At 39.7% G+C, this 27677-nt stretch overlaps 1 protein-coding gene across 3 annotated transcripts in view; it reads left to right on the top strand.

Moving 5' to 3' along the window:
* The window catches only part of ZC3H12C (zinc finger CCCH-type containing 12C), a 56849-nt gene that overhangs the window by 22601 nt on the left and 6571 nt on the right, over window positions 1–27677 (top strand). For 2 of the 3 annotated variants that reach the window (XM_034758824.1, XM_034758825.1), the window contains 4 exons: window positions 5456–6219; window positions 18575–18714; window positions 23706–23940; window positions 25827–25933. In XM_034758824.1, coding sequence (XP_034614715.1) covers window positions 5528–6219; window positions 18575–18714; window positions 23706–23940; window positions 25827–25933 — 1174 coding nt within the window. In that variant the 5' untranslated portion in view covers window positions 5456–5527. Of the gene's footprint in view, window positions 1–825; window positions 2048–5455; window positions 6220–18574; window positions 18715–23705; window positions 23941–25826; window positions 25934–27677 lie in introns of those variants that run through there. The other variant, XM_034758823.1, reaches the window with a different exon arrangement.

Genomic DNA, 27677 nt, shown 5'->3' with positions numbered 1-27677 from the left:
AAATGGACATAGTATTTGATGATGATAGTATAGTAATCCTATAATAATGGAGCCTGTTTAAATATGAAGCCACATTTGGTTGTATAGCTTTGAAGGGGGAGGGTTATGATTTGCAGGCTTTTTGGTGTAAAGAATATAAGTACGTATGCATTCATAAGTTAAGAACCCTTCCTTTTCTGTGTAATGATTGGATTGTTTTTTATCACACAGAATAGCCAATGGAAGATTATATATTTTATATTTAAAATTTTTATAAATTCAAAACTATTGCTTAGTAGTTGTATTGAAAGCATAAGAACTAAGTACAATAATTTAGTTATTAGGTTTATTTCTTTGGCCACTCATTTGTGTTGATGATACACTTTTTATTTTATATCTAGATATAAAATAAAAAGTGTATCAACACACACACATATATCAAAATAGTTTATAGCAAGTATTTTCATCTAGATTACATGGTATCTATAAAGTTGTACTGAGAACATGGTTGATAAGAAAAGAGTTTTATTGAAAATAAAGGACACAGAGAGAGCTTTTACGTTTTTATGTTACTCCTTGAATAAATTCATTCTCTTTATTTCTGGTGGGCTTCATTATGCTGTCAACAGGTGCGTTAACATTTGACTGAAAGAAGCAAAAATAATTTAGGTTAGTTTGCTCAGGTAGAGTGACTGCCATTTCTCTCTTCACTCTCTAATAAACTCTATTAGGATTTAACTATGATATCTAATTTTCATCGTTATAATCAATGAATATTGTATAGGACATTGTGTTGGGAGCTCCCAAGCCTAAAAAAAAGGAGGTGCTGCAGCAGATTATTGGCTGCCTATCACAGATGATGTAGAATTTGTCTGAACATACATAGCACTTACATGCAGGTCTGACAGCAGGAATAGTATGCTGCTTATGCAAAACTTAAAGGTAATATTTCAGAATCTTTATGCTTTGTGGTTGTAGTGGATTTTTGTATTAAAACACTAGTTAAAATAACAATAGTATGCTTAATTCAATTAGATACTGTTTGTGTGGGCTTTGAAAGCTGCAACTGCTGTAGTATCTCTTTGCAGAAGAGAAGGTTACTCACCCAGTGCAGTAACTGAGGTTCCTTGAGATATGTGTCATTTTGAAAGAATATTATGTTTATAGTTACGATAAAACTTTAATGAGAAACAATTAGAATATGACATCAGGAAATAACAATACATTAATCTTAACTAATTTAAATGTATGTCAAGATAGGTTTCTCCTGTTCTGATAGTGTCCAAAAGAAAAGTACTACATTTAGTTCAGTGCTAAAATGGCATTTCACAGTACATGGATTTGGGCAGTGACCCATTATCTTGGTGTATTCTATTAGGGCAATACATGAGCTGACCCAACTTTTCAGTCCAGCTTAAAAATGTTGCCCATTAAATATACTTCATCCAGTCAGAGCAGATTGTGGGGTTTATGGAACAATGATGTCGGAGCGTCCAGATTGGTTTGGCAGCTGCATTGTTCTCAGAGGGTAAACCAGACGCACTTAAGTCCCCGTCTTTTTCATAGGCTTTTGTTCATAGCAAATTATTCTTTCACTGTGCTAGCATTCATGATGGCATGTTAAAGGAGTGCATCCTAGCAACTAAAGGCTGGTTGCTAGGCAGCCTAGCTTCCAATAGGTTTTTCTTGTTTAAGATACTTTTTGGTGGCAGTTCTATGGAGGCCACAGTGTGGGTTTTTAACTGTATCCTTTTATTGAGATACTGTTGTGATTTGTTACTGGCACTAGGCTATCCAGTGTATTACAGTAGTTAATAAATCACCAAGTATAAAGGTACACTTCCTAAATTCCCTTTGTATTTAATCTGCAGTATTGCTTGAACTCATAAAGATCCCTGTAAAGAAAATGAACATTGACTGATATAGTGCAAGAGACAGCATCACAATCACTCTGCCTTTTAACTAAATCAGATCTATACAGAAAAATATATTCTACTTTTAACTTCTATCAGTCTAAACTAGATTAAACTGCTGGAAAAATATGCTCTTTGTTTTCAAATTAAAAATGGTAAGTTATCAAGTAGGACAATTTAGTTAATACAGCTATTTACTGAAAAACTGTACTGCTGTGGAGATGTCCTAACAATGCATTTAAAAACTTTTTTTTTTTAATTAAATCATGGTTGGCATTTTCACTTCTCACATTTGTCTCAAGAGAAGTCTTCATGAGTTGTCATATGTATTCTGCATACTTTATTTTTTTTTTCCAGCAAATGAACTAAAACTCCGCAAATGACTCAGTACTCTTAAATATATACTATTTATTTATCAGGTCGGGAGATTATTTATTCAAACGAAAGAAATTTTGTATCTTGGGTAAATTTAAACTATGGATAATTGTTAATGGAATGGAGACAATGGAGTTGTGTTTAATACAATGATTTTTCTCAGTGTGATTTCAATCTGGTTTGTGGCCACACTATATATGACATTCAAGCACTGCCTCCTGTGTATGTATCTTGCTTAATTTTTGTCCTGCATGAACTAGAAGAGCTGTTGTTTGTTTTTCTGTTTCATCCTTATCTAATTCATGTTATTGTTTTAATGTTAGTCCTGCAACATGAGCAATTTAGCCCATTTTTAACAATGAGAGAGAAGTAGATATTTTACTTTTTCATAACGGAAACAGTTCTGCTTTATGCCAGAATTCTCTTTCAAGAGAACAAAAAGTAAAGGAAGTAATAAGTTCCTTTTAAACAGATTATGGAGATAACTTTTATGAGGAAATAGATATATGAAAAATTGTTAATCTACAATAATGTGAACTCCTCCAGTAAACTTGGGTGGGTGGGGCTTTTATGAGGCACAGAAAACCACAATCTGCTTTATTCTATATCTCCTATATACTTTCCATCTCTGCATTTAGGCCCTGATCCAGAAAAGTACTTATGCACATGCCTAAGCTTAAGCATGTAACTAGCCACATTATTGAAATTAATATTTAAGTGCTTTGCTGGATTGCTCTCATTTACTTCAGTAGACTTTGAATCAGCCCATAGTTCCAAGTCTTGCTTTGTTTTAGTCAGAAGTGCTACTTTGAGAATATTCAAAGTGTTTCTTGATTTGCCTGGACTTTATAAAGGAATTTAGGAATGTGTAGTGATGTTTACCTGACTGAATTAATACTCTGTTTCAGGATTCATTGGACTATGTTTATTCTATCATTAACCCATTTCCCTAATTAGTGAAATATAAAGGGGAACAAAGGGGACCCAAGGAACTATAGACCAGTCAGCCTAATTTTGATATCTGTAAAGTTACAAATTATTAAACAATAAATTTATAAGCACCTAAAGGATATTAAGTTTATAAGTAATAGCCAATATGGATTTGTCAAGAACAAATCATGCCAAACCAACCTAATTTCCTTGTTTGACAGGGTTACTAGCCAAGTGCATAGAAAGCAATCTGTAAACAACATATATCTTTATTTTTAGTAAGCCTTTTAACACAGTTCCACATGACAGTCTTATAAGCAAACTAAGGAAAGTGGTCTAGATGAAATTATGATAGGGTGTATACAATACTGGTTGTTAGACTGTATTTAAAGAGTAATTATCAATTGTTTGCTGTCAAACCGGGGCAGGGGCAGAGGCAGAGGCAGAGGGGGAGGAATATATCTAGTGGGATTCCACAGAGGTCTATCCTGGGTCTGATACAATTCAATATTTTCATTAATGACTTGATGGTGGAGTGGAGAGTATAATTATAAAATTTGCAGATAACACCAAGATGGGAGCTGTTGCTAGCATGTTGGAGGACAGGGTTAGAATTCAAAATGACCTTGACAAATTGGAGAATTTGTCTGAAATCAGCATGTTGAAATTCAGTAAAGACACATGTGAAGTACTACACTTAGGAAGGAAAAATCAAATGCAGAACTATAAAATGGGGTACAACTCAATATTGTAATACTTCAGAAGAGGATCTGGGGGTTATAGTGGATCACAAATTGAATATGAGCCAACAATGTGAAGCAGTTACAAAAAAGGGAAATGTCATTCTGGTGTGTATTAACAGGAGTGCTGAACATAAGACACCAGTGGTATTATCCCCCTCTACTCGGCATGGTGAGCTGGAGTTCTGTGTCCAGTTCTGGGCACCACAATTGAAGAAAGATGTGGCTACATTGCAGTGAGTCCAGAGGAGAGCAACAAAAATTATAAAAGGCTTAAAAAACAACATATGAGGAGAGGTTAAAAAAACTGGGTGTGTTTAGTCTTGAGAAAAGAAGACTGAGAAAGGACCTGATAAGTCATCAAAGATGTTAAGGGGTGTTATAAAGAGGAGGTGGGGTTGTTCCCCATGTCCACTGAAGATAGGACAAGTAGGAACGGGCTTCAACAAAGGAGATTTGTTTGATATTAAGGAAACCTTTCTAACTATAAGGGAAGTTAAATTCTAGACTAGGCTTCCAAGGGATATGGTGGAATCGCTGTCATTGGAGGTTTTTAAGAACGGGTTAGACAAACACCTGTCCAGGACAGTGTAGATGTACTTGGTCCTGCCTTGGTGAAGGAAGCTAGACTAGATGACCTCCTGAGGTCCCTTCTGACCCTACCTTTATATGATTCTGTGATAATATAGTAATATGCTAGTTCCCTTGTATTAAATGGAAGGTCTAAGCCACTTAGTATAAAAACTTTTCCATAGCAGTACTCATATGTTTTATAGCTGCACTTCTTATTTATTACACTGTTTAGTAATATTATCTTTGAGACTACATCCACACTGGAAAATAAAAAACCCACAGCAGCAAGTCTCAGAGCAAGGTCAACTGCCTCCAGCTCACAATAAGAGCCTAAAAATAGCAGTGTAGATATTCCTGCGTAGGCTGGATCCTGGGCTCTGAGACCCATCCTCCTTGCCTGAGCAGAAATATTTACAGTGCTATATTTAGTCCCATAGGGCCAGTGTAAGTCAGCTGACCAAGGGTCAGAGACTTACAGCCACGTTTTGGGGTGGGTTGGTTGGTTGATTGGTTTCTTTTGCAGTGTAGGTATACCCAGTGACAGAATATCAGTTACTTTAACTCTGAACAAAAGACTCCTGTCCACACACTACTTTATTTTCAAACAACTTTTAAGGAAAACCAGTTTATATAAAAACTAATTTTTGAATGTATTCATCAGTTTAGATGTAAATACTTTTTGAAAACTGTTTAATAATACTCTGTTCATCAATCAAACAGGATTGATTTTATTGGAAAGTTCTCTGTTTGAAGAAGTGTATGAAACTTGCTGCACGTAAACACTAGTTTGTTTACAAATGCAACCAACTTTAAGTGAAGAGGGAATTTCCTCGAATGTGAAGGTATTTTTAAGTTGGCAAAGAAGCAGAGTCCCAAAGGAAACAACAAGAAAACCCAAAACAAAATAAGAGCTAACTAGTTACAACACTTTTATTTCTTCTGTAGGAATACGGGACACTTTATATTCAGGAATACAGGAAAAACAGCAAAGTGGAATCGAGTACATGCAGCAGCTTCATGGGCTTGAAGGATCATCTGGGGCATGACCTAGGCCATCTTTATGTGGAGCGCACTGACACACAAATAAATGCAGTTGGATCTTGGTCAATGGTGGAGAAACCAACAATGGATAAAGTTAACTCTAGGAAGGAAGATGCAGATAAGGAGGCATCTGAGGAGACTGGAAGCTCCAGTTGTGATTCAGAAGAGAGCACAAATTCTGATAACGAGTCAGAGAGACTGAATAACATTACAGCAGAATCACATCTGCTACCTAAGACTCACCGACAACTGTGCAGGTCTCCCTGCTTACAGCCTCATGTACGAAAACGTAACAAAATCTTACAAGACCTTAAGATAGAGGAGGCCCAGATAGTATCTAAGGAAGTAAAGAAGCCCCTTGATGTGGTGAAGGAATATCAAACCAAACTGGAGTTTGCACTTAAGTTAGGTTACTCTGAAGAACAGGTTCAACTTGTGCTAAATAAGCTTGGCACTGATGCTTTAATCAATGATATTTTGGGAGAACTTGTCAAACTTGGAAATAAAACTGAGACTGACCAGCCTGTAAATAATGTTAACACTAACATAATGCGTGAAGCATCTTCCATAGAGTCTCAGAGGTCTGAGTCTCCATTTCAGGAGGATGTGACTGAAGATGGAGATAACCTGAGGCCAATAGTTATTGATGGCAGCAATGTGGCAATGAGGTATGTGGCAACGAGGCATTGATTTACTGATACATTACGTTACCTATTATATGGAAATTGCATTATCTTGCGCAGTTAGAGCACTGATGTGCTGTATGATTACACATCTATAACAGTACATTGGTTCTCATTTGCATAATCACAGTATGCTTATTTTTCATCAATGCAATATGCAAACCCCTGTATTCAAAGGGCCATTAGCCAGTCAGAGTGCATTATCAGTAATTGCAACTATACATTAATTATGCAGATCTCTCTACTTTGGCTATTATTAAATTCTCTCCACTTTGATCAATATTAATTATAGATCTGGAAAAGTGAACAATGAGGGGGCACGTTTGATAAATGACATGAAATTACTATCATCTCTTGAAATCAGAGAAACCTGTGAGGAACTTAAGAGGGACCTAACAAAACTAGGTTTATGGGCAACACCATAATACAAGAACAAGGAAACATCCAGTGAAAGACCGTAAATTCAAACCTGATCAAAGAAAATTCTTTCTTTACTCAATGCCACTAGGTATCACTGAAGCCAACTGTTTAGCAGGCACCATTTCTATGAATAGTTGCACCATCCAAAGTTACCTATGATAAGGTAAAATAGCTGGGGTATAACCCCTCATGCTTCAAGTCATAAATCAAACTCTAATGGATTGGCTTAGTAAAAAAATTATCCTATTGGGTAGGTTTATTCCACAATGAGGCATCTTTCCTCTGAAATAGCTGGTACTGGCCACTGTCAGAGATAGGATACTCGACTAGATGTTACAGCAATTCCTGAGACTGCAGTCTTCAGAAGTTCAATGACATGCCCACAGAAGAACATATCTGCACACCTCACACACCCATCTTCACCTGTAACTGTAGATAAGGAAATACTCCTGGGGCTTGTCTATATTACCCGCTGGATTGATGGTCAGCGATTGATCCAGCGGCGGTCGATTTATCGCGTCTAGTCTAGATGCGATAAATCAACCGCCAAGCGCTCTCCCATTGACTCCGGCACTCCACCAGGGCAAGAGGCACAGGAGGAGTCGACGGGAGAATGTCAGCAGTCGACTTATTGTAGTGAAGACACCACAGTAAGTAGATCGAAGTACGTCAACTTCAGCTACATTATTCACGTAGCTGAAGTTGCGTGACTTAAATCGATTTTCTCCTCCCCCCACCCCCTCCCCCAGTGTAGGCCAGGCCTTAGTTGTGTGTAGGAAGGAGCTGGCCTTCCTTAGGTCAAGGAAAGGTGGAGGAGGGAAGTATTGAAGATACTGGGATGAGCAACATCGGAAATCAAGGTGACCATACTTTATGTGGGCGTATGGATAGGAAATTGTTTGGTAGCTAATTGGAGCACAGGGATTTATACTAGCAAATCCTACCATAGTATTTAGAAGGAAAAGCCATTTTAGCATAGTAATAATTTGTGGATACTTCTTGTTATCTTAGTAGTAAAACTTTATATAAGAAACTTCAGGGCTTGGGGCATCTGAGTTTATTTAGTTCATGATCGTAATTACATGGTAAACAGAGTATTGTCAAATGTAATTTAAGTATAGATAACTCTAGCAACTGGATAATTTCAGTAGATTTAAGTAAAAGCAATTAACCCTTAAATGCAGGTTGCTACCTTCTTTCCAAACTCTGAATGCTAGTATTTCCTATCCACTCACCTTTTAATTTCTTCGGCCAAGTTGCACATCTGTTTAGTTTTCTCCTAATTCTTTCCATGTGATATGCTGTGTCTTGTTTTTTAGCTGTCTCTTACTATAAAAGAGCCTGATTGTAAATACTGAATATGTTCAAGTTAACATAACAAGTAGACAGTATCCTAATATTCTAACTAAAAGTGATCCAGAGACTTCTGAAATACATCCACATTTTGTAAAACTTAATTTTATGTGGTTACAGAACTGTTTTTATAAAATGTTTAGAGGTGTTCTTTTTAGCAAAAACAGAGATACAGGTTTGGAAGACTGCCATTATAGTTTTGCTCATTGTTGGTTTATTCCTTCTTAGTTCTTTAACTGTTAAAGCCAAATCCTCCACTGCTCTGTGACAGCTTTGTGCTAATCTGTTGATGCAAAGATGCCATAAAAATGGTTGAACCAATGTTAAGGATTACCTCTGTGTACAGGAATTCTTAGATGGGGCTTGACTGGGGGGGGAAAAGGGGGCATTGGTTAAGGGATCCCAGTGCCCTGGGTTTCCCTAGCAGCAATTTCTGGAACCCAAATGACCCCTAGGTGCCAGGATAAGCATCTCTAATCTGGACCTGATTACTGACCCAGCACTAAAGCTGTTTGAGGGGAGCAATACTGGCACACTTTTTATAAGCCTCACTTCCCTACATGTTACACCAGACACCCCTTGGAAGCAACTGAGAACGTGGCTATCCATTTTTAATAGACACTCAACTCTATATAAAGTCTGACATGCAGACTTTCCTATGTTCAGTTGTTGCCTTAACCACCTCTGTAAAATGAGTCAAAATTGAATGTGTGCTGTGCTACATAGAACCCAATTTGATTAAAAGAAATATTTTTCTGCAGTAAGATGCTGCACCAAAAAGTCAGAAGCTCGCAGTATCTTTTGTGGGTTTTCATAGCATATAAAAGACACTCATGATAATTATAGGGCTAGATTCTGGTTTTTACAGCCAGAAGTATGTTGAACAAGGTGCAGAGAGGCTGGGCTGTTTTATAGTGTAGAATTTTGGATGACTTTGCCACAATTCCTCTGTCTAGATCAGTGGCCCCTAAACTGTGGGGCATCACCTCTTGGGGGGACAAGGGAGGGAGTGCCACCCAGTCCAACTCTGTCTGCTGCCTGGCCCCTCTCCCAGCCCCTGGCTCCAGCCATAGCTCTGCTCCAGCCCTTGCTCCAACCCCAGGCCAGCTCTGTCCTCATTCCCTCTCTGCCCCCATCCCCAGTTCTGCCACCAGCTTTGCCTTTAGCCCAAGATCCTCTGCTGAGCTACCTGTGCAGTAATGGAGTGGGGGTGTGGACAGATTCCATTCCTGGTAAGCGGAGGGCACTATCGGAGATGTTTGAGCACCGGTGATCTAGATGTTTCAGTGATGTGATGTGCATGAATGAGTGGTGAGTATCTGCATATGCTTAATTGGCTGTTCAACTATCATTGCAGTGCATGCTTTCCCCACTCCTCATTACACCTAGTTGATTGATGTTAAGGAGCCATGATACTTCTTGCCTATTTTTGAATAGCTAGCAGGAAACAATGACTGTATTCCTGAAAAATATTGTGCATAATTCCTGACTGGGAATGAAAGATCTGGGGAGGCATCCTCTTTCTCATCTTGCATACCCCTCTCCCCCCCACACACACACACACGCTTCTCCAGGAATGGTCTGGTTTTGTTTCTGTACTCTTGTGTCCACAGGCAAGAAGAGATAGTCACTCGATATGATAGCATTTAGCTACTATAATGGTGGAACAGAATAAACCTAAATAGAAAGTGCTAATTTATCTGTAAAAAGCAACAGAGGGTCCTGTGGCACCTTTAAGACTAACAGAAGTATTGGGAGCATAAGCTTTCGTGGGTAAGAACCTCACTTCTTCAGGTGCAAGTAACGGAGATTTCCGTTACTTGCACCTGAAGAAGTGAGGTTCTTACCCACGAAAGCTTATGCTCCCAATACTTCCGTTACTTGCACCTGAAGAAGTGAGGTTCTTACCCACGAAAGCTTATGCTCCCAATACTTCTGTTAGTCTTAAAGGTGCCACAGGACCCTCTGTTGCTTTTTACAGATTCAGACTAACACGGCTACCCCTCTGATACTAATTTATCTGAGAGATCTAATAGGTGTATTAGGGAAAATACACTGTGGATAGGTTCTAGACTAACAAATCACTAGAGACATGGAGAGACCTTGATGGTTTAAATAATGTTGATGCCTTCAATCCATCTAACTGATATTTTGACATGGCTTCTCCGGTAGTTTGTCCTCTAAAGTTTGTCCTGAAGACAGCAGATGAGTTGGTCCTCTTGTATTATCTTCAGATATTGGCTGAAGTAGTGAATTGGTTTGTTAAAACTTTTCTTTGGTACCTGGCAGAGAGGCTGCTGCCTGGTGAGTTGGTGGTTTGTAGTTTAGCACTACCTAATGAATGCTCATAGAACATTTACTGGGCCTCCTCAGGTTTTTTTTTTTTTTTTTTTTTTAATTCTCTTAGCTTTCATATTGCCATTGATTTTAGTTACTTGGTGTAAGAGAGAAGTTGACCATAAGCAGTTACACCTAACGTGGGAAACTGTCATTGGAATGTTCTTACAGGTTCGATTTTTCTTTGTTTAAATTGTAAAACTTGTAAAAAGCAAGTCCGGCAGCTACCAAGAATGGATATTTTAAATTCCTTTGAGATTGTTGCTGCCCTCTCTGTCTGCTGTACATCTATACAAACTAACTGTAAGTGCCAAAATCCTCAAATGGCAAAAGATATTATAGTAAATAAAAGGCTTCTATGGCACTTGTGGTTCAATCCTGCTGTATCTAAGCAATGATACACATGGTCCTTTCAAAGTGCTATATAAAACTGATATTGCATACTGTGAGGTGTTATTTACGATTATATTACTATTTTGTATTACACACATCCGTACACTTTGCCCACAAAATAAAACAAACATTTCTCAATTACTGAATAGCGCTACCAAAACCTGTGTCAATATTCTTACAATATGATTTGCAAATTGGTTGATTGTCACTCTCCCCAATGTGCCTACATCTTTTAATCAATCCCTGTTCTATATCCTTTACAAAATTCAAATTGGAGTATCTCTGTAAGAAACGAGTATTCCATACTTCTCACAATATCAAAAAGTCTAAAACAATCCTAAAATGCCTTTTTATAAATAAATAAATGCATTGACAGATAATTGAGGCTAATATTTGACCTATCCCTTGAAAAACAAAATGTGTTAATCTAATGATAGTTGTTTATATTTTAAATATTTATTTCTAAAAATTATACTACTGCAATATTGCCAACTGCAAAAGTTAAAAAATTGAGTCTGGCCCCAACTCACAAGATTTTATTTTTTAATTGAACAATGAGATGTTTTTTCTATTTTCTGGTAATTTTCTAACTCTCTGCTCAATCCCAATATGCATGTGAAAATGAGTGTTGCCAATTTATAATCAGAAATATGTTTGACACCCCCTATCAATTTTGTGACTCAGCATACACATTAACTCTGCACCCTCAGCCCCACATCAACTCCACAACAATTCGGCACCTCCCAGCCCCCTATCTGCCTGTAGTAGTCTCGGCCGGGGTTCAGCCCTCAATAGGGCTGTGGGGTATCCCACCGCCTTGCTACACGGAGGCTGAGGCAATGTCTACAGCAGCCCAGGCCCTAGGTCAGGGTGGGGCAGTAATCAAATAGTCAGTCAGACACCCAGGCCCTTAAGCAGGGGCTGGGTCAGGGTTTATAGCAGCCTAGGCTCTCTAGGCCAGGGGAAAAGGGGGAGTCTGCCACCCAAGGAGTGGGTGGCAGGGGGGATGCAGGCCCTCCCACTCCACTGCGTCCCAGCCCGGGGCCCTAGTAGCGGCGGAAACTCGCTGCTGTCAGTGGGGATCCTGGCCGCAACACACTGACATAGGCTCTGGCAGTGCAGCAGCCAGACTAGAGTCGGCTGCCCCCGGGCTACTTCCACACTCCCCCTCGTATGGTACCTGGGCTGTCGGGCTGTCCTACTGTCCTCGGTGCTCTCCACCAGCATCGGCTCCTCAGGGTAGCCGGCACGGGGCAGGCTTGGCCAGTCCTCCTCGGGGTACCGGGCAAGAGGTAGGCTTGGTAAGTCAGCAAGCCGGTCGCGGCCTGCGGCTGTCTCCCAAGCGGGAGCTCGGCCAAGGACGTCTGCTCTCTCCGCCAGCGTGGGCTCCACTGAGCTCTGCAGGCGGGCTTTTATACTTCCGGGTCGGTGCCGTGACCTCTGAGGGGCGGGCGCCGAACCCGGTGGCTCCGCCCACATTGGTATTAGGGGAGGTTCGGCCCTCAGCAGGGCTGTGGGGTATCCCACCACCTCGCTACACTGCCCCTTGCCCAATGTGCATCTTTGCTCGTCTTGCTGTTCCAGAGATTCTTCGTCCTTTCCTCCCAAGCCTCCTGGAGAGGCAGCTTTAGGGGGTTCTCTTCTCCACCTTAACAGGACTGTGTTGCAGGATTAGAGGGGAGGAGAGAACGTCTGGCCCATTTTTCATAGAAGTTGGAGGTGGGAGCAGAAATTGGGCTTTTTCTGCTCTCTTCCCTTTCCTCCATTCAAACACTTCTCTCAACTCCTAAAGAGGCAGGGGAGAGAGCTCTGCCTGTCTTCTGCAGCATATCACCAAGAAATAATGAAGAGTTGTTGTTTGCATAGGACCTGTACACTGCATGTAGTGCTTCTGCAGAGCCAAAAGAAGCAGCACAATTCAAGACAAGTACTTAGCCACAGGTAGTTACTTTTAAAAAATAAGATAATTTATCTACATGTTGCTAGTTCTACACTTTTGTCCCATTTTATAGTCTGAATTTGCTTAAGTGAATGTTTTTGCTTGTTTCTTAATAGAGTTTCAGATTTTACAAAGATATTTTTCTGTTAAGCAGTTCCACACTTAAAATGCTCATCTGTGCTGAAAAAGATAACTTCAGCGCTTCACTGAAATCTTCCTCTGAGAATAACACAAACTCAAACACAGAATAACCAAATAGCCTGTGGTATATTTGCCACCAACATCACTTCTGGGACTTCAGTGAGCTATTAGACACTATATTTTCTTCCTTCAGTTCCCAGCTTTGGCTTTTTAAAATATTCTCAATCACATTACCTCCTCCTATCTTCTTAAGCAAAACAAGTTAGAGCAACAAAAAGAACCACATTTGACAGATGCAAGACTCTCAAGTAACCGTGGTTGAACAGAACAAAAAGTAATGTATAACAGCATAACATTTTATTTAAGCTTCCATATATCTGTGGTGACCTGCCGTTAACCAAAATTTTGGCTTCACTCATTTGAGCTAGATGTAATTTCTATCTAACTTTCCAAGTGCGTATTTCTATCAAACGTCAAAAAAGTTCCTCAAGCTCTGTGGCTTGGCTGTCCTTGCTTGCTGAGTTTGTGCTAAGGTAGTCGTGATATTTATCTTTCAATGACAGTTATCCATTGGCCAAATGTGGCAATTCCTATGTACCCAGCTGTCTTTCACTATCTTGAGTCCACTTCCAGGAATATGCAGTACTATTTTCCCAGCAAGAACTGTTCACATGGATAGGATCTCACTAATAGCAAGTTACGGGTGAAACTTCTATGTAAATCCTTTTAGAACTCTCCAAGTTGTAGATGGATGGTTCTTGCTTCAAGAGATGTCCCAGTGTGCTCTGTGCTGGTGACAGAACCCACTCTGGAGTATAGAGTGAGCTTATGTAGTGGTGTTTTAAAATATGTCAGTTTGCGAAGTTTGATTTTTTTTTTTTTTTTTTTAAAGAGAGATTCCAAAGGATATTTAAAAATAAAATACCAACTGACATATATTTTAAAATTGTATATGCCTGTTATCACATGCTCCAGTGAGGCTCTATGACAGACATGTGGGTGCACCTAGCATAACACATTCTAGGACATCTCTGAAATTTTTCTGGTCCTAAAAAGAATAATGCCCTAAAAGCCTCCTTTATGTGTCGTACTACTGTTGGTCCCCTAGCTATTTGCGATATTTAGCATGTAACCATACATTGACTTTTTTTTTTTAATGTAAGTATTTGTAGGACAGTAGCCTAACATGCTGTTCCCAGAGATATAGAAAAATGCTTATATACACAGAAGGAAGCAAACAAGGGAGAGCCAAATCCAGGAATGTTCATAGGGAAAATTTTTCCTTTGCCAAATGGGAAAAGGGCAGAATTAGTAAGTTGTGTTGTTTTTGTTTTTTCCTCCTCCATGTTTTTAAGAACTGTATTCTACCAGAGTGGGTGTGTTTTTTGTTTTGTTGTGGGTTTTTTTTTTTTATGGAGAGGTTTTTGATGCACCAGAACATACGCAGCAAACTCCTTTGTTTTAAGTAAAAATGGATTTTTATACTTAGTAAAAATATAAATGTGCATCAAAAATTAAAATGTAGCAGCAAGTGACCTGAAGGAAAAAAATATTTAAAGAAAAACAGTTGAATTTAAACTTCCTGTGAACTTACCAAAAACATTTATTTATATGCTACTATATCTTTCTTACAGAAATACCTATTTTCAGATGTCAAACATACAATCTAGTGTGCTAACTGGTTTCAGCTTTACAAACAACAGTAAGATTTGTGTGTGTGTATTTAAGATATTAAAATAGTAGAGCAGTTCTTTTCCACAATGATTATGTAAATATTATCTGGAAACTGTTTCTTCCCCCATGCAAACTCCACTAAAATATATGGATATGTGGCAAATTCAAAACTGTGCATTGTGTGAAAAATGTATGTTCTTTTATCAATTAGACTGTTCAACTCATTCTCACAAGTTACCATTCTGGATAAAAAAATTAGCAGGATTAAAAAAATCTGATACAGGAAAAGCAAGTTTACCCAGAGTAGTTATAGTAAATAAAGTTTTTGAAGGGACAGAAACCCTCCTGCTTCAGCTGGTAGTAGCTACTGTTAGAAATGAGGTACTGGACTAGAAGGGCACTGGTCTTATCTAGCACAGCAATTTCTGTAGTGGTGTGTGTGTGTGTGTGTGTGTGTGTGTGTGTATATATATATATATACACACACACACACACTATTTCTTACACAATGTACAAGGAAAAAAATTAGTGAGTCAATATGGAGAAGGAAAGAGTTTCCAGATAGTATTTTGTTCTCTTTACATTTTGTGGTTTGTCGTTTGATTTAAAAAAAAATAAAAAAAATCATCTCTGAATAAAATGTTTGTGTGCAACAAATTTCAGTTAGCTAAAGAACCTTTTTACAATAGAAGTGTTTGCAGGCCATCAGCTAGAAGGCCCAGTGCAATTATAAAATGTATGTGTGTGTATATATTATATAACTTCCAAAATATGGGACCTTCATGGCTACCTGAATATTGCAGCATGGCACCATTGAAGTTGTGCATTCATTGTATATGGTCATCTTTTTAGAAGTATACCATAACTACACCTCTACCCGGATATAACGCAGTGAAGCAGCGCTCTGGGGTGGGCGGGGCTGTGTGCTCTGGCGGATCAAAGCAAGTTCGATATAACGCAGTTTCACCTATAACCCGGTAAGATTTTTTGGCTCCCGAGGACAGCGTTATATCGGGGTAGAGGTGTATTTTTGACAATTTGTAGATTTAGTGTCGTAGTTAAAATATGTAGCCGCTATTTAAATTTTAGCCTGAGGGCTAAGAAAGTAATGTGAAAATGTTCTCATCACATATTCTCACAAGCTCTTTAACTGTGCTAGTCCATAGGCAACACTTCAGAGAGTTTTTGTTCAGAAAAATATCAATCTTATTGCTTTTCTATTTTTTTAAATTAAAACACCACCTACCACTTGAATGAGTATATGCAATTGTAAAAAGACACCGGAGGGATAAATAAATAAGAGAGTCATTCATACCCACAGCGTAAAGGACAAATAAACACTTTTCCTCAAATCCACTAAGTACACTAGATCAAGTTGGTTCAGCAAACAACACCAAAGCAGAACACCGCAGCTGGCTCCGACATTTTGTCTTTCAATACTACTCCCAGTCTGCACCTTCGTTTACATTTTTAAAGCCTGCTGCTCATCTTTGAATAGATTTCTAGACTTGAAAAATCATCTTCCCTGACACAGAAATACAAGCACTACTTTACTTTCCAAATATTGACAAGCAGGCAGCAGAAAAATAAAATTTTCCATCTCCTGTCCTCTCACCTACATGAAATACAGCTAACGGAAGCACACAGCCAAAAGCAGAGGCAAAGCTGCACATATTCAAGAGCACTACACATTTTAGTCACACTGATATTTTCCTCACAAATATTGTAGTCAATCATCTTATGAATTCCTGTTGGATAAGTATTACCTATATAATAATAGTGTTGGCCAAACTTCTGAGGGAGAGCTATGAAAGCTGAAACCTCAAGTGAGTTATGATCTCCTGTGTAGTCAGCAGAGCATCTAAAATTGGTGTACTGTGTCCACCATTCCAGAACCTGTACTTTATATATAAATTCATAATATCAAACTCTTCTGACCCACAACAGAAATTCTATGGCATGTGTTATTCAGGAAGTCAAAGATAGTCCTAATGGATGGTCTTCTGGCCTTAAAATATATGGGAGAAATCCTGGCCTCATTGAAATCAATAGCAAAACTCCCATTGCCTTCAGTGAGGCCAGTATTTCATCCTGTGAATCTGAGAAATGAAGCCATTTCTGATGTGAAACATAAAAGCTCTTTAACAGAGCATGACAATATTACACAACTGTATACTGTAGGAAGTGAAAAATACCTTTATCCAGTTGGAAAAAAGGGTCAGTTTGGGGTTATTACCAGGAATTTGGGCCGGTTGCTGGAACATACACACAACTCTTTTTGAAAAGTGCTATAGGATCTTTAATGACTACACATCATGATGATGTCTAGCTTTTATATCATGTTTTACAAAAGATGTCAGTATCATTATCCCCATTTTACAGATGTGGAAACTGAGGCACAGAAACTGGGGAAGTGACTTGCCTAAAGTCACCCAGCAAACCTGGGTACTATTCCTGAGTCCTGAAGTCCTGACTCCAAGTCCAGTGTTCTGTGTCCTAGGCCATAAAACTCCATTTGTCTCCCATCCAAGTATGGACTAGGCCCACCCATCCTGAACATGTGAAATCTGACCGCATCTTAGTGGAAGGTGGGATGACTGGACATACTGTTGGCTTTTTGCTTTGTGTTTCTCTTTAAATCACGGTATCTTCACCTTTATGCATATTAATCTGCTTACTATTTCTGGGGAGTTGTAAAGAACTTTAATAAGCCACATTATTCTCTTTCGGCCAATTAGAATCAAGAATAAGTGTAAGCTACAGTATTTCTTATTTAAAAAGCTGTTATACTGGCATATTGTGCATGTCACAATGGCAGTATGCTCATTGTTTCATAGACTGCAGTACCCAAAGCTATAAGGGACGTCAAGTTACATAATCAGACTTAAGTCCAGAGTTCCAGACGAGTACTAATGAAGCTCTAAAAGTAGGGAAGAGGTATTTAGAGGATCTGCCCCTCTGAATTTGTAATGAGGATACATGAGAATCAACAAGAGCATTATTATTACACTCAAATACACAAAAATGACTGTTATACACTGGTTTAGTGTGTGATCCTGTCTGTCTCTAGGGGCTGGCCCTGGCAATAATAAATCAAATGGGGCTTTTTTTTCTTTTGGTGTTGAAAGTCCCAGATCAGGTCTCTGTTGATAACAGTTGTATTTGTCTGATTGTGGCCATAATTCTTTACAATGAAACCCCACACACACTAGCATGGATTACACCCTGTCCCTGTTTTGCCCATATGTAGATTAGTGTTGCCAAAGTGTTGGACGTACTCTTGGCAGTTTCATCACATGACGTAATCTTTAAGTAAAGATTAATCTTTAATTCCTGGAGACTCCAGGGCAATCCTAGAGGGTTGGCAACCCTAATGTAGGGACGTGGTTTGATGCGGCTCAATACTTCATCTTGGGAATCTTGAGACACTAGCTCCTCAGTTCACTCTACGACAACCAGTGGGAGAGCCTGTGTAACAAGGGAGACCAAAAGCCACATCATCGCTCTAAACAGACTTTTTCAACCTGTACTCCCTTTTCCCTTGTTCCTGCCAGTGTTATGCCACTACCTCCCTCCCTGCATTATTTCCTAAACTTCCCCAAAATGACTCTGTGTGGGTAAACAGTACAATATTTTAGGGGGCTGGAAATGTACTTTAAAACAGGACAAATGAAAAAAAGTGTGTAAAACAGAAATAAAATCTTTTTAAAACTTTGTGTACTGTCTTTTTTCATATACATTTGAAATAACTCTATCTCTCCCTTTAAATAAATGTGTGCATTATAAATACCATATATCAACAATACTGCATAACAAACACTCATTTGGTTTAACAGCAGCTCTTTACTTCTATCTTCCTCTACCTCCTCTTTTTGGTTGTTTTCCCCCTTTGAAGGGGGAAGAGGCACTGTTGGGGAGGGAATTCAGATTGACCCCAAATTTGCCAATAGAAATCCTGGATTAAGTTAATAACATTACTAAGAATAATCAGCTGTGTTTGCTGTGCTCTGCTTGATTCATGATCACATGGAAAGTAATGGTTGTAAAACAGGAAATTAAGTGTTTCTGTGATGTCTGTTTCAGCCATGGGAACAAAGAAGTATTTTCTTGTAGAGGAATAAAATTGGCAGTAGACTGGTTTTTGGAAAGACGCCACAAAGATGTTACAGTGTTTGTGCCAGCATGGAGAAAAGAACAGTCAAGACCTGACGCTCTTATCACAGGTAAACTCTGTTCTGACATCACTGCCTTAAGTTTTGTTTTGCATAAAGTAAGAGATTCCTAATGACTAATTGAGCATTAACTGAACAAACCATTTGAAATTATTATTTTTTATACAGTAAGACATCTTTGGTCTAAGACCTTTTCAGTGAACTCCAGGTGGGGAGGAAAAAGGCAAGGGAATGTATAGCCAGTACACAGCAAGACCCCATTGTTTTGTGTGCTTGCCAGATGAGCTTTCCCTGAAAGTTTCTAGTTAAATCTCTAAGGTTGTGGATTTTTTTTATCCATCTGCTGTATATCATTAAAATGAAATTTTTTGAAAGAATTGTAGATGATTGTAGCTGCTCAGAAACAAATTCCTTTTAATGATCGGGAAGAATGCCTTTTTTTGTTGTAAGGTAGTTCCAGTAATACATACTGTACTGATGGGCAACAGTAGTACCAATGGGCTGCATCTGAGAGGAGAAAGGCGTACCCCCTTGCTCTGTTTTTTTTTTTTTTATATACTAAATTTAGTCTTAGAAAGTCTTGAGTGAAAACTCAAAAGTCTTGAGTCAGCCAGTGCACGGAAATCCACCCAATAATGTCTTCTAGAGAAGATGGACTTCTAGGTGACTGCTTTGAGTGGAGTTCAAATTGAAGAAATCTGTTTACAGGGATAAGAGGCTCTTACAGAAGCTACTTTCTTTTGTGGCCAGAAAGTCCCGTCCCTTTTGGGTAACAAATGGAACCCCTCTTGGAAGTGTGATTCAGGGGAAGCTGAATGACTCCATTGAGAAACTGGTGTTATGCTTTGCCTTTTTGGTGCTCCAAAACATAGAAAAAGAAAACAATTTGATCTGAATGTGCTTGTTCTTCCCAGGTAAAAATGAAGGACTTGCACCAGGGCAGGATCCTTTCTCTTTATCACATTTTGGATTATGGTAGAAGAGAGGGAGGGAAATTTCTTGATTCAATGTGAAAGCTAGAATTTTTCTTTCAAGTTAAGCTGAATAGAGTTCTCAAGACCACTCGTTCAAGGCAAAAGATAATGAAACAAACTCTGCAATAAAAGCTGCAATTTGTCCTTGCCTTCTGGTTGAAGAAATGGCTCCTAAAAATGCCACCTAAAATGAAAGAAAGTTCAAATGAATAGTCACCGTAGTTTCTAAAGAAAAGTAGCAGAGTATTTTGAGCACCAGACTTCACTACCAAAATGGAGTGATCTTTGCAGAATTAGAGTTTTTTTATTTGCTCAATTACTTTTAGAACATGCCTTATTAAGGACGAGCTACCACCTGGAAACATTTGTTACATCCCACCATAGCATTAAATGGAGGATCTGTCTCTCTGAAGTACTAAGAGACTGATTTTATGATAGGCTGCATTGAAGATAAGAAAATAAGATATTTGTAACTCAGAGGAAATATTCCTATAAGCATGTCATAAAGGGCAGGCTCAGTTGTGCTGGTCAGTAGTTACTTGTGTTGGAGATTTGGGAAGGACATCAGTCAGACAGCTTTTGACCTTCAGACTTAATTCATCCCAAGCAATGGCTGTAGATGATGATGGTGGAGTGGGCCCTGCCACAGAGGGTTTTGAAGATGAGGCCAAGCCTAGAGTCAGTAGGTTTTTCTGGAGCTATAAGAATCCATTTTACCTTGTCCAATTGTCTCTCTGTCAGCACCTTGGCAATGAGAAGAAAAGTAAGAAGTGGAGAAAGCACGGAAGTCTATTGCTAGCATATTCTTGCATCTTCTGTAGAACAGAGGCACTTCACAGTTATCTTTTGCAACAAGTCTATGGGGAGTTCCCTTATTCAGAGTCATAGATTCCAAGGGCAGAAAGAACCATTGTGAACATCTAGCTTGACCTCTTGTATAACACAGGCCGTAGAACTTCCCCCAGATAAATCCTAGAGCATATATTTTAGAAAAACATCTAATCTTGATTGAAAAATTGTCAGTGATAGAAAATCCACTACTATCCTTTGTAAATTTTTCTAATGGTTAATTATTTTAGCCATTAAAAATGTACACCTTATTTCCAGTCTGAATTTGTCTAGCTTCAACTTCCATCCAGTGGATCATGTTATACCTTACTCTGCTAGATTGAAGAACCCATTACTAAATATTTGTTTGTCATGTAGGTACTTGTAGACTGTAATCAAGTCACCCCTTAACCACCTACTCTTTGTTAGATTCAAAGAGCTCATTATATTTAGTTTATCACTATAAGCCAGGGGTGGGCAAACTACAGCCCATGGGCCATGTCTGACCTGTCAGACGTTTTAATCTGGCCCTCGAACTCCCACTGGGAAGCGGGCTCTGGGGCATGTCCCCCCTCCAGCTTCTATGCATGGGGGCAGCCAGGGGGCTTCGCATGCTGTCCCTGCCCTAAGTGCTGTCCCTGCAGCTCCCATTGGCCTGGAACCATGGCCAATGGGAACTGCAAGGGTGGTGCCTGCAGCTGGGGCAGCACACACAGCTGCCGGGCCAGCTCCATGTAGGAGCCGGAGGGGGGAAATGCTGCTGCTTCCACAAGCTGTGGGGGGTGGTGCCTGCGGATGGGGCAGCGCGCAGAGCTGCCTGTACACACCTCTGCTTCGGAGCTGGAGGGGGGACATGCCGCTGCTTCTGGGAGCTGCTTGAGGTAAATGCTGCCCAGAGCTTGCTCCCTTGACCTCCTTCTGTGCCCCTGCCCCAGCCCTGATCTCCCTCCCCCTGCCCTCCGAACCCCTCAGTCCCAGTCCGGAGCACCCTCCTGCACCCCAAGCCCATCATCCCCACCCCAGAGCCGTCACCCCCTCCTGCACCTCAACTCCCAATTTTGTGAGCATTCATGGCCCACCATACAATTTCCATACCCAGATGTGGCCCTTGGGCCAAAGAGTTTGCCCACCCCTGCTATAAGCCATGTTTTCTATTCCTTGAATCATTTTTGTGGCTCTTCTCTGAACCCTCTCCAATTTATCAACATCTTTCTTGAATTGTGGGCATCAGAACTGGACACAGTATTCTAGCAGCTGTGGCACCAGTGCCAAATATAGAGGTAAAATAACCTCTCTACTCCTACTCAAGATTCCTGTTTATGCATCTCAGGATCACATTAGCTCTTTTGGCCACAGCATCACATTGGAAGCTCATGTTCACCTGGAACACTCAAGCCTTTTTCAGGGCCACTGCTTCTTATGATAGTGTCCCATTAAGTAAGTGTAACCTACATTCTTTGTTCCTAGATGTATACATTTACGGTTTAGCCATATTAAAACCTGTGTTTTTCGCTTATGCACAGTTTATCTAGCAATCCAGATCACTCTGTATCACTGACCTGTCCTCTTCATTATTTACCACTCCCCAATTTTTGTGTCATCTGCAAACTTTAGCAGTGATGATTTTGTTTTCTTTCAGGTCATTGATAAAAATGTTAAATAGCATGGGGCCAAGAACTGATCCCCACTGGAAACAAAACCACTTAATCACAGTTTCTCTTTGACAATTACATTTTGAGATCTGCATCCTGAAAAATCTGGTGAAATAATTTGTGTATTTAGACTCAACTGAAACATGTGGCGTTCCTGAGTTTTGAAGAGGTGTTAGATGGAATAGGTGTAAAAATGGTGGTGATTGAAGAACAGGACATAATCTTTGAAGCACAGCCTTTTTGCTTTATCAGTGGTCATCTAAATATGACAGAACTTGAATCCTGTCATAATGAAGAACAGCTACTCTTCCATTCAAAATTTTAATAAGTCATTGGGCAATAGGAAGATTGAAAGGAAGGACTGGGTACTGAAAACACTGGTCTTTGAATCTTACGTATTTCTAATGAGTAGAACAATTGATACACCAAATACAAATCTTACAGATCTGTTAATGCTAACATTTCTTCCTATGACATTTTTGTTCCAGGCAGAAGAGATTCTGTCATGAGTTTTTTGTACTCCAAAAAGCAGTTTAGCTATCTGAGGTCAAAAATTGCTTGTAAGCCTATCGAGCACGTCAACACAGGGAACAGAGAGAAAATGCCTTTGTGATCCAACGGGACACATGAAATGGCATTTCTCCAAGGTGTTAAATACCCTTGTTTAACAGGATCAAGGAGCTTCTGTGGTTTTGATTTGGCCTGTTTTTGTGGGTTGAAAGGAAATGAGACATTTGACCTTTAGAGAAGGGAAACAAATTCTATATCATTATTCATTTGTCTGACAATACGGATGGAAACTTGAATTTGTTCTGAAACTTAGTGACGCAGCTGTGAAGCCAGCTTTTTTGTGTGCCCTGTCAGAAGGTAGTTTAGAGTGTGCACGTTTGTGAGAAATGGAGGCAATGTAATGTCCACAATACCAGACTTCGCAACTGGCTGGAAAATGGGTTCCTGTGTGCAGTAGTACCAGTGCCTCCTTGTGGGGGAGAGTCATCTTTCTGCTGATTTTTTTTTTTCTCTTGTGGAGAGAGGAGGCCCCATTAATATGGACTACTGAGACAATTTCAGAAGCTTAACCTCAGTGAGTACCAAGTGAGGATGAAGAGATCTATCTTTACTTAAGAATGCGGTCATTGGACAGCCTTGATTACAGTCAGGATACAATAGGACATGGCCACGCAGTACCGGGCGGAGTGGGGAGCTCCTATGCCTCGTGTGAGCTCTCCTCCTGCCATCAGAGCAGTTTGGGATTTTTACTCTTCTAACAACCAAACTTGGGAAATAGTGTATCTGTTAACCGCTTCAGAGCTAGCAAAGAGAGCGCAAAACGCAGTCTTCTCTGTTGATCTGATAAAAATGGTATAGAATGAATTTGTTTTTTTAAACGTATTGGTTGATTGCTGAATGTAAATTTAAAATAATATACATCAGATGCTTTCTACTGAATTATAACTATTTTAAGGTGAGGCATATTTTGGCACTAAAAACTTTGACCTTCTGCCTCAACCTTAAGATCTGTAAAGATGAACGAATTCCTGATTTCACTTCAGACATTAAATCTTTGACTATTTCTTAATACTTCTAGATCAAGAAATCCTGCGCAAGTTAGAAAAAGAGAAAATTCTGGTGTTTACACCATCCCGTCGTGTGCAGGGGAGAAGGGTGGTATGCTATGATGACAGATTCATAGTGAAGCTGGCCTTTGAGTCAGATGGTATCATTGTGTCTAATGATAACTACAGGGATCTAGCTAATGAAAAGCCAGAATGGAAAAAGTTCATAGATGAGCGATTGTTGATGTATTCATTTGTCAATGACAAGTAAGTAATCTTGATTTTGTACCGCTTGTTAGAAAACTAATGGAAAAATGGCATTTTGAGGGCTTCCATTAACATGCTGGATTCCATCAAAATTATTAGCTACACATGAGAAAATAAAAGGATGTTGTAGTTCCAGGCTCTGCTCCTAATCTTCTAACCTTCAAACTCTGCTTTTTGCCAGTGTTCTCCATAATGGTAATAACCACTATCAAAATGTATTATTTACCTTTCCCACCTGTCCTGGAAAGAACCCAAAGATTGAAAGGGATTAGACTACTTACTGGGCCCCTGTAATTCCCATGATGCTCAGATACTTTGTATATTGAGTGTATTCCATAGTATGAAATACCTAGGTGATAGTTTTGCTTTGGCTGTTCTGTGAACAACAAAGAATCTTCAGTCATTTCTAAGACCGGCAAGCCTGACTTCAGTACCGGGGCAAACTAGTTGAAACCATAGTTAAGAACAGAATTGTTGGACACATAGATGAATATAATTTGTTGGGAAAGAGTCAACATGGTTTCTGTAAAGGGAAATCATGCCTCCCCAATCTACTAGAATTCTTTCAGGGGGTCAATAAGCATGTGACTATAGTGTACTTAGATTTTCAGAAAGCCTTTGACAAGGTCCCTCACCAAAGGCTCTTGAGCAAAGTAAGCTGTCATGGGATAAGAGGGAAGATCCTCTCAAGGACAGGTAACTGGTTAAAAGATAGGAAACAAAGGGTAGAAATAAATGGTCAGGTTTCAGAATGGAGAGGGGTAAACAGTGGTGTCCCCCAGGGGTCTATACTGGGACCAGTCCTATTCAACATATTCATAAATGATCTGGAAAAAAGGGTAAACAGTGAGGTGACAAAATTTTGCAGATTATATAAAATGTCTTAGGGTTCAAAAAAGACCTAGATAAGTTCATGGCAGAAGATCCATCAATTGCTATTAGCTAGGATGGGCAGGGATGGTGTCCCTAGCCTCTGTTTGCCAGAAGCTGGGAATGGGCAATGGGGGATGTATCACTTGATGATTACCTGTTCTGTTCATTCCCTCTGGGGCACCTGGCATTGGCCACTGTCGGAAGACAGGCTACTGGACTAGATGAACCTTTGGTATGACCCAGTATAGCCTTTCTTATGTTTAAGACAAAAATTTTAACCCTTTAATTTTTAAATTAGGGCATTTCAACACATGAAGGTTAATCTTGAACAAGGTAGGGTGTGAATTTAAAATAGGTTAACTGTTTCTGATTAACTCCATGAGTGGAGACTCTCTTTTTCCAGAATAAAGGTGCCACTTTGAGTTAATCAGGACTATGACTTCTGGAATAACTCCCCTTAGCCACCTAAATAGAAGTGGCATAAACTTAAAATATGCTTATCACCTACAGCTCCTGTTGACCCCAGTGGAAGTGTAGGGGTTGCTCAGCACCTCGAACAATCAGGCCACTTCTGTTACATGTGTAAATATTGATGTAGGCACTCGGTTTTTAAAATTGTGGCCTGTACTTCTGGCTATAGGGCAGTGCTGTAATATGTTGCATAATCCTGGAGATTGTAAAACAGCTTGCAGGACAGCCAGGGAGTATATTTTGGGATTTTTTTTTTTTCTGGCAAGCAGATGCTGGAGTGCAGAAGCAGTCTTTCAAAACTACACTTTGGAGCTAAATCATTTGACGAATAGTCCTGATTTGACAACTTCCTCTTAGTTGCAAAATGTGGGTTTTCTTTGTTAAACCTTTTCCTGGAAAATGTTTACTACTTCAGAATAAAGCTGACCTAACGTATGATAGATAAATTGTAACGGGTAGTCCATAGCTATAATTGGTTGCAACAGGAACATGAAAATGAAATGTGGTGGTCAGTTCTTTTATGCGTTTGTTGTATGTTATAGGTTCATGCCTCCTGATGATCCTCTTGGCCGTCATGGCCCAAGCCTTGACAATTTTCTAAGGAAGAAACCTATTGTACCGGAACATAAGAAGCAACCATGTCCATATGGTAACTTGATTTAAATGCAGAATTTATTGTATGGTTAGGGATAAAGGCCAAACTGCTTCCTTTTTTTATAGCTGTGCCAATAAAAGTAAGACATTTTTACAGAGCTATCTTATATTGATAAGGACTGAAATCCTGACTCTGTTGAAGTCCATGGGAGTTTTCTCATGGATTTCAGTGGAGCCAAGATTTCTGCTGACACATCTTATTCATTTATCAGTTGGAAAAGAATGTGTTAGTATTTGTATCTACCACTTAAACTAAAGAAATAACTTCATTAGCCATCAGTAAGTACCAGGAGGTTAGTTACTGGGGCCCACCACTACAAAGAGCTTTGTTCACATTGACTAAGCCAGTATATTACATGCTCCTCCTGCAAGGCAAGCTAGACTTGGTCATCTAAGGTGCAGAAGAGATTTTAGTCTGATTTGGGGTACCATCATGTCTAATGTGTGTGGCCACAGTGCATTATAAAGTGATACCCCAGATGGAACTTGAACTCCTTTGGCCTTCAGACACTCAGGACAAGCTAGTCGAATGTGGAAGTATATAATACATTAGCTTTTTGGCTGTGATCATGACCCCACTGTTGCGGATCCACAGGATCGGAGCTATGCCCACAACTATAGAACGGTCTTTTGGAGGAACCCCTTTGATGGGCCAGACTCCCCAGGGGTCTCATTCTTCTTTCAAGGTAGGCGATACAGCCTCACCACCTCCTTAGGCTGAAACTCTGGGCTTCAGCACTCCTCCTTCACACCATGTGCTTTGTTCAGTGTGTTCAACTGAGACAGACTGCTGTCAGAAACTTGTATGCTGTTCTTGGGATTAAAGCACCTCACCAAGCCTTTACAGGGACACTCAAGCAGCGTTTTCAAAACAGTAAGATTTACTAGTCAACTGGAACACAGCACAGAAAATCCTTAGGTCAGCCAAGCTGTAGTGAACTCCATTTTCAGGCTCTGTTTGTCTGTCCAACCTCCTCAGTTAGTTCCCAAGTGAGAACTCCCAAACTTCTTTCAGAGCTCATGCTTATCTTCCACCTCACATCTTCCTGTCCTTTGTTCTTGAGCTGGGGTCTCTACTCACCTTTGCTGCTGAGAATGTTACATTGTCTCTCTAGACCCCTTGTTAATCTAGGTTGGTTTCAGCAAGTTCTTTAATGACTCTCTTCATTCCACCCAGACAGGGAGGTGACACATAAGAGACACCAATGTCTCTTAGCCTTCCTTGAGAGTAAACTTAGTGTTGTCGTGTGTGTCATCCCCCATTTGCCACCCACCCGCCCACCCACTGGGTAGCTATGCAACTTATAGGGGAAACTGAGGCACACATGGGGATGAGGAATTACAAAAAATTCCCACTCCAAGAACAGCCTCCTACATGATAAAAAATTACTGCTTCAGCTCAAATGTTAGTAGCTTATGCTTCTGGTGCCAGGGGTTACTGGTTTGATCACACTGACAACCATGAGGTCTATATGCATGAAAACTGATTATTACACATGCATAATATTTAGTTCATCTCACTGGCTTTACTTCAAGGAAGACTTTTTTTTCCTTTTAAATTAAATGAATAAAATATGTAAAGGTTGTGGATATTACTTAAAAGTAGGCAGAAAATTACATTTTGGAGGGGTAGGAAGGGTGGAGTTCAAAACCATAGATCTCAAATGAAAGCAAGATTCGACTCCACATGATGCTCAGTTTAGGAGAGCAGTGGAAGCATGGGAAGGATGTTTCAGGAC

Source organism: Trachemys scripta, chromosome 1 (genome assembly GCF_013100865.1).
Source record: "Trachemys scripta elegans isolate TJP31775 chromosome 1, CAS_Tse_1.0, whole genome shotgun sequence".
Lineage (NCBI taxonomy): Eukaryota > Metazoa > Chordata > Testudines > Emydidae > Trachemys > Trachemys scripta.
The sequence above is the reverse complement of the archived record's forward strand: the minus strand, read 5'-3'. Positions and strand labels throughout refer to the sequence as shown.